We start from the raw sequence: 8,449 nt of genomic DNA on the forward strand, positions 1-8,449 counted from the left end.
ACCCCAAGATTCCAAGTGTGTACTCTCTATAAAAAAAAAACATACGAAATCTCATGAAGGTATGTTTTCAAAACAGTTTTGAATATTTTCTTATCTTAAAGGCAGAGGACACTATTGGTAATTGTCAAAGACCAGTCTTCTCACATTGTGTATCTCAACATATGCATAAAATAACATACCTGTGAAAATTTGAGCTCAATAGGTAATCGAACTTGCGAGAATAATGAAAGAAAAAGCCACCCTTGTCACACGAAGTTGTGTGCGTTAGATCGTTGATTTCGAGACCTCAAGTTCTAAATCTGCTGAGGTCTCGAAATCAAATTCGAGGAAAATTACTTCTTTCTCGAAAACTATGGCACTTCAGAGGGAGCCGTTTCTCACAATGTTTTATACCATCAACCTCTCCCATTACTCGTAATCAACAAAGGTTTTATGCTAATAATTATTTTGAGTAATTACCAATAGTGTCCACTGCCTTTTAGACCACAAAAGTTGCCGCATAATGCTGCAGAACAACCATAACACATGAACAAAACTCACTAAATGGATTGTAACTTATTTTTAAATATTTTTTATTATTATCATGAGTTATTTTGATTTAGGCCCTTTTTAAAAACTTTGATTTTATGGGGGGGGGGGACGATAACAATTTGTCAAGTTTGAACTATAGATTATATTATTAAAACGGATCTCGATAATCAAAATGTGAATTGTCGTCAAAAACTGTTTTCACCATCCCAATGTACCCTTCCTGTGTAATTATGTAAATTGCACAACGCGCGTGTGTGCACAAAATATGTAAATGGCGTTTATCAACCAATAGGCCTACTGTAGCTGTACGAATGCGTAAATGAAATTAGCATATTTCAGGTGAAACGCTAATAATTATATGTTGTCCAAATATACAAATAACGAGAACAACTGACTGTCACAAAATTACACGAGAGGCCTCCTCAATAGATTGGGACTGATTGTATCAAATAACATCTACGTTTAGGTCTATTATTATTAAACAATATTTTTTAAAGGTAGGGCCTACACAGACAAATTGTATAACTATGGTGAGAAATGTGCAGTGTTTTCAAAAAAAGAAAAACCCTGTCCTGGACAAGTCTATTCATTTTTATAACCAAGCCACACACTTTTTGAGTAACAACTAAATATTTTACTTTATGTTATGTCCTGATCAGTGAGGTATTAGTCAGTGGTACTTTTAAAGCACAATATTATTCTTAGATACCTTTAAACTAAAAATAACAATTCTCTGCATGAGTATTAACCTATTTCCTAAAAGCCGGCACTAAAACCATATAAAGCTAAAGACTATAACAAATGCAAAATTTTAAAGGTCCGGTCATCGTTTGTTTCTTTCAACGTACTGTTGATGCAAAATTATCAAGAAAGCAATGAAACTCACCTTTCAAAGTATGACCATACCTTTAAAGAAGAAATGCAACATAAAACTCTTCTATAGAAGGACGAACATAAATTATTTCTAAAACTGGCTGCAATACCCTGAAACTGCGTACAGGTGACTATTAAACAACGAAGACAAAACAATCATTATTTCCAAATAAACAAAGATTTTGTTTTCTCAAGTATGGCGTAGTGTTCAATGTGATATGTTTTTCACCAAACACAGTTTCATGTAATTACATTTGCCGATGAGGATGTGAGAGATCTGTCCATCAAGAACACTATTCAAGCAGATTAAGTTAACTACCAAAGCACCGTACGGCGTTTTCAGTGAAACTGCAGCTCTAAAAGTGCGGTTCGGAGTGATTTGTGGTTGACTCATCTGCTCGGGAATGTGGAAGGTCGTTGGTTCGAGTTCCATCCGTCCGAGGCAACTTGGATTTCTTGGCAATGACTCAGAAAGTATAAAGGCCTTTGGCGAGTTTACAATTTAGTCAACTTCATATCAAAAGGACCGAATGATTTTTAGAATAATCAATTCTAGATCGTAAAAAAAAGACAATTGCCGAATTCATCAGTTGTCTAGTGACTGCTTTTCTATTCCCTTCACTTTGACAGTGGACATCCAAACTGCAACCTTGAACAAGTAGTCCGTGAGCGTAGGCGGCAAATAACAGAAAATCCAGGTGAATATTTTCGACTGGATGTTGGACGGGAAATACCGGATTTGTGGGTTTTCGTCAATGAGGGCGTCCTCCACAGCAACCTGGACCGGCTCCAGACTGTTGGCGCTCATGAATCGGGTGTTTGCCATAGACTTCACCATATCGTTGAAGTATTCTTGCCCGTAGTCTTCCTTTATGTGGTCTGGCGTCTTACTCCATACGGTCTCTAACATTTTGGTGATGTTTTTCTCTTCGAAAAGGTCCGAACATGCTGCAGAAAATAATGAGTAAAAACAAACCATTAATATAGGTGTTACATTATTCAAGAATAGTTATTGCCTATTGTCCCAAACCGAATCCACAGGCTTCAGAAAGAGCTTACCTATTGATCAATATTACTTAACTTAAAATCGAATCCCCACTTCGCATTGTTAATAAAAAATAAAAAACACAGTCATGACCTATCCCCGACCAACACTACAGGGTTTTTTTTTTTAATAAGAAGAGTGTGCAATTCCCTGTACAAGCATCACATTGGACACACAGGGTTTAGTGGAATAAATGTCTGATAAGGACAATCTCCTAAAGGAAATATCAAATGAACAAGTCAAGGTCTCGTAATTTTTAATATAACTTTAGGTATGTTTCAATAGCTCCAAGTATGTGTACACTTATACAGAAAACGTCTTACTTCATCACACATGCTGATGATTTTGTTAATTTAGCTGTTCGTATGTGAGAGAACCAGACCAACATACACGTTGTCATGTGATAGTGACTATATTTACTCATCAAGAAAATGGGCTTGTCACAATGATCTTCCCACCTTAATTACAACCTCATGAACAATGGTCACAGTAGAAGGAAATACACTTCAAGACTTACAAGAGAAGTTGCCCGGTTCAATGATGATGGTCTTGACTCCCCATTTTGCCATCTCATATCGAAGACAGTCACTGAATGCCTCCACACTGTACTTGCTGATTGAGTAGGTGGAAATAAAAGGGGCACCGAACAAGCCCTGTATGCTACTCATATTCACGATGCGACCTGAAGAGAATTTAATGGAAAAAATAAATAAATATACAAGTACATTTCTTAATATCGACTACTTGTGTAGAAAGAATAAGAATACAAAATTCTTCCTGATTATAAACAAACAATTTTTTTGATTTAGATTAGTGTGGTAAGATGAGACAAACCATGTCGTAAGAGTAGCTATAAATATAAATATGAATAGTAAACTTGCGGGTACAACCCATGAGTAAAATCTCTTTTGAAGGAGTGGTGGCTCTGAAAAGAGCCGGTTTGGTTTCGACGTTTCGAACAGTATACTCTGCTCGTCTTCAGAAGAAAGAGTGTATTATACTGTTCTAATCGTCTCGAGACCAAACCGGCTCTTCTCAGAGCCATCACTCCTTCAAAGGAGATGCTACTCGTATGTACCCGCAAGTTTACTATTCGTTTTTATGTTTATAGTTACTCTTATTCTCCACACCATGCAAAGCTTCAAACACCATTTAAAAATATGTCATGAACAAAAGAAGTTGTTAAGTGTTTCTTGTTTAATCCCTGATTTTGTAACGTTCAATTTAACAAATAGTATTTTCCAAGTTTGGCTCAAAAGTTTGTATAAACTTAATGCAGGGTGTTTAAGCCGTGCGGGTGTTTCATTTGACAAAGTATAATGTTCGACCATAATTTTCAATTTTGATCGAATGAAAATTGCTCTCATTGCCAGTTCAAATGAAACGGAGAACCACTGTTGTACCATGCTAAATGCCCCTTCATTTCCAAAAGAGCAAATATTTAAATTCACAATCAAGATGCATAACCTTTGACGCTGTTCTGATTGGCTACACTAAAATGTGACGTACCTTTGCATTGACGAATCATGGGCAAGAATGCCTTAGTGACGCGTATCATACCCCATAGATTGATATTGACGACCCTTTGATAATCATCCAGAGACAACCACTCAACTTCACCAAACACAGCAATTCCAGCATTGTTAACAACTCCCCACAACACTGTAAACAAAAAATCAAAAAATTGTAATTTCACATAAATTAAAGTAATTTTGTTTGATCAATAACTTTTAAAAACCTTTTCTCGTTATTTTACAGACCTAGCTGTAAAAATAATTTTTATTAAACGAGAAGAAGGCTTATGTACAAAAAGAAATTTGTTAACAGTACAAACTATTTCGCAACTTGACGGCCTTGCTCACATCATTTTAATTTTCAAAGCAGGGGGAAATTTGAATCAAAATCTCTTGAAGCAAAAATTGTTTGGCTGATGTAACATCAGAGTTTTACTTTTCATTTTTTTCCCCCAGTTGAATTTTAATATTAATGTGGACCCTTGGTTCGTCTGCAATCGAGCGTAATAATGTTTTTAATGCAGTTATGAACCCAGTCAACTTAACACAAAATGATGAACTTTGGCTTTTCTTTCTATATAGGGAAAAGTCAACAATAAGCTCGCCCTCAAAATAAACAAAATGTGGCCTAGATTTTAAAGGCAGTTATAGCGCCATCTTCATGGTAGGCCCTACCCCTGAAAATAAATAAGTATACACATAATTTATAACAAATTAATGAATAAAAACATTGACACGGAACCGAAGACCTATAATACGTGAGTGCGGAGGGATGGTAAACCTCGGGAAAATTCACTTGGAAAAATCCATGCAGTTTGTCCACGCATGACTTACAGGCCTACAACTGGTTTAAAGACACTGGGCACATTGTCAAAGACCAGCCTTTCCACTTGGTGTATCCCAACATATGCTTAAAATATTAACAAACTTGTGAAAATTTAAACTCAATTGGTCATCAAAGTTGCGAGATCAAAATGAAAGAAAAAACACCCTTGTCACACCAAGTTGTGTGCTTTCAGATGCTTGAATTCGAGACCTCAAATTCTAAATCTGAGGTCTCGAAATCAAAATTCGAGGAAAATTACTTCTTTCCCGAAAACTACGTTACTTCAGAGGGCGCCATTTCTCACAATGTTTTATACAATCAACCTCTCCCCATTACTCGTTACCAAGTAAGGGCTTATGCTAATAATTAATTTGAGCAATTACCAATAGTGTCCACTGCCTTTAAAAGAAAATGCATATTGAAATTTGCCTTCTTTGATTTCGATAAGCAAACAAAACGAATTGTGCAGCCCCATTTATTATGACATAACACATCAGTGCGTTTATTTTGATGAATAATAATATTGACACTGTTTGTTGGTGTGGTGGTGCGTTTGATAAGAGGAATATAGCGTCTTCACGAACTTTCCAGCCGTTTCCAACAAAAATCACCATGGATGTCCAACAGTGCAGCGGACTGCCATTAAACAATCGATTTCCAATTAATTGATCAAGCGGTGTCGGTGAATAAACGTTAATTCCAAATCCTCTGACATCTGGTTGAAATCGCTTCTATGTGGATAGTGTCACGTATCACTTTAATCGTTTGGCATACTTTATGAGGGCCAATTAATTTATTATCTGCATGTTATCGATGGCCGGCGATTATTGATTGTTCAACTCCACACAGTCTGTAGAATGTAAAGAATTTTGTATCGACGACCTCTCCCTGTAAAGATAAGATTGTACGGAGTGTCTGACAGATTAACTTCCCCTTTATACAGACAGCAAATAGCAAAAATATTAACTGTTAGGCTTTGTAATATTGTGTAAAAAATCAACGGTTTTTGTAAAGAATTTTGTATCGCCGATCTCTCCCTGTAAAGATAAGATTGTACGGAGTGTCTGATGACAGATTAACTTCCCCTTTATACAGACAGCAAATAGCAAAAATATTAACTGTAAAGGCTTTGTAATATTGTGTAAAAAAATCAACGTTTTTTTGTTAATTTGAAACCAGTTGTCTGCTCGGCCAGGACCCAGTTATATTAGGGCCCATATAAGTGATGATTTCCACACGTTGGTTGTTACTTTTATGTTGAGTTAATTGAAAACAAGAGGGTGTGATTGGACCTCTTTAACGATGGATATCCCTTTAAAGGGCAGGACGCACACCGACGTATTGTCACTTCCAGAGCACGGCTTGACTAGGAGTGGACACTTTATTTTGTGACCTGGTGTTGCAAGCAGCATGGTTTACAAAGTGTAGCGAACCTCTCGTAGTTATTTCTCGTCCAACATGACGAGAGATTTGCATCAATATATCTTTTCTGCTCTGTGTCTTAACGCTAAGTTTTCCGGTTGTTTTTGATGAGACTGTCGTTGCTGTTGACTTTGCATAGAATTTCCATTTTGCAAATCAAATTTTGCGGAATTTCATATATAAATTGACATTCAATAGATGCAGGGCAATGTGACCTGTACTTTGCGGGTATGATTATTATACGAGTATTACCTTCACCCGAAACTGCAACAGCACTTTGCACGAACCGCGCCACTTCCGCCACTTGATGTTCATTGGTCACGTCCATTTGAACCACCTGCATCCTCCCCGAGCACTCATCCTTAAGCCGTCGTGCCCCTGTCCCATCCTCGAACAGACACCCGGCGAACACACGGAACCCAAGCTTGTCGAGGTACCGGGCCACGGCGTTACCGATCCCCGTATCGCACCCCGTTACTAACACGGCCTTCCCCTGGATCTCGATCTTGCCCTCGTTGAGCTGGATGGCGATGACATAGGCAAGGATCAACGAGATGATGTTACCGAAACACCTCGAGAGAAACTCCTCCCCAAGGCGGGGAACTATGTACCATATAAATACAAAGGCACATAGGAGAAATACACCCGATTTTTTCGCTGTTATGTCCACCATAGTGCCGACTGATGTAGTAAAAATATGATCTGGGTGTGAATGTTTGCAAGCTATTGTATTTATCCTTTTCTGGTGGTCATAGTCGTAAGTAAACAACGCGCCTTTCATAGAACGGCACAAGGCCTATAAAAGAGCATAGAGCATGTTTACAGCATGTAGAAATAGCCGACAGGATTGCACTGCTAGCTAGCTACTTGACACACTATATGCACGCAGCGTAGCGTAGCGTGACGTTAACGTTAAAAATAATGGCACGGGGCTATGGGGTCCTCATAATATCGGACAACTTATGACTGTTTGTTAACTTAACCTTTCGCTAACCCCATTTTTAGAAGAAGACCGTCTTTTCAGACTGTGTCAGTTATCAAATGGGACATTAATATTCAATCGCCTAGGCCATCGATGAAAACCATCACACTGCTGCGGATGAAAAAGCAACTGCACTTTTTTTACTAGACTAGCTCGGGTGTTTTGTGTACTCAAATCACACTCGTTGAATTTCGTTGTACTCACGAAGGACTGTGTCGCGTCTACTGTGGACCACACCACTTACTACAAAGGGGTGTTCTTTGTTGTAAGAGTCAGTATTGACGATGGCGTAGGGTGTGTGCATGCTGTGCCCCAATATTAAAGTATTCTAAATAGTTTGGATTGATAAGATTTATCATTATTGTGTCGTCAACTTCGTCAATTTTCTGACGACGGCTATTACGTAGGCTAGTGCTGTCAATTTGAGTCCACTAAATTAGAACCCCTGTTCCATTTTCTTTACCATACCAGCAAAAATACTAAATATAAAAATATAATATACTAACAACTCGTAAAACAAGAAAAAGAATTCGTTTCCCTGAATTTTACCAAATTGACTGCCCCTTTAACTAAAAAAAAGGTGCATTGCGTCAATTGTTTTCCCCCTTACGGTGCATTGTGTGCATGCACCAAAAAGTAGTCAAACTAAATTATGCATGCAGATTCTGTGGTTTCTTATTACGTTTATACAATTAATACAGTAATAAATACAGTTTCATAAAATTCCTTAAATATTCCTTATTTTGTTTTCAACGACCTTTCAGATTTAATTAAAAATTTCATTCCTAAATCGCGGGGCGCAGGAATAATTAAGTTTGATGTGTTGTGCGGTGGAACGGCCATTTTGACACCATCCAGGTTCACAAAGTACATATACAACATACGCGACGTACAAAATCGACGCTGTCTGCATGCTGTAAGTGAAATACACCACCACGTCCTTAACTTTGTTAAAGTTAGTAACTTTTTAGTAGTGCTACCTGTTTAAGTAAACGTCAAAACTGAAGCATTTTACTATAAAGTAAACAATGGTAAGTAGCCAGTTTCACTTGTCTTGTTTTGGCATGTAATTGTAAAACAGATAGGTGGTAGGGAACGGTAGCCATAATATAAATATGTTGTATAATAATTACAAAAAAAATTAGGCCTATAATTAGCCATCCTAATTTAGGAAACTCGCTTTAGTTAGTGTAGCTTTCTTTATGTTGTTTACTAAATAACTAATACTATGTATACAATGGATACTTATAGTCTAG

General features: G+C 37.4%; 1 protein-coding gene across 1 annotated transcript; it reads right to left on the bottom strand.

The window, feature by feature from the left end:
• Positions 1–593: 593 nt before the first annotated feature.
• LOC117300817 (D-beta-hydroxybutyrate dehydrogenase, mitochondrial-like) lies at positions 594–6,995 on the bottom strand. Its single transcript, XM_033784655.1, has 4 exons — positions 6,464–6,995; positions 3,959–4,111; positions 2,967–3,131; positions 594–2,352 (listed from the first exon to the last, which is right to left on the bottom strand). The coding sequence occupies exons 1-4, from the start codon at positions 6,990–6,992 to the stop codon at positions 1,991–1,993; spliced, it is 1,209 nt and encodes a 402-aa protein (XP_033640546.1). The 5' UTR covers positions 6,993–6,995; the 3' UTR covers positions 594–1,990.
• Between the last annotated feature and the right edge of the window lie 1,454 nt (positions 6,996–8,449).

Source organism: Asterias rubens, chromosome 1 (genome assembly GCF_902459465.1).
Source record: "Asterias rubens chromosome 1, eAstRub1.3, whole genome shotgun sequence".
In the NCBI taxonomy this organism is placed as follows: Eukaryota; Metazoa; Echinodermata; class Asteroidea; order Forcipulatida; family Asteriidae; genus Asterias; species Asterias rubens.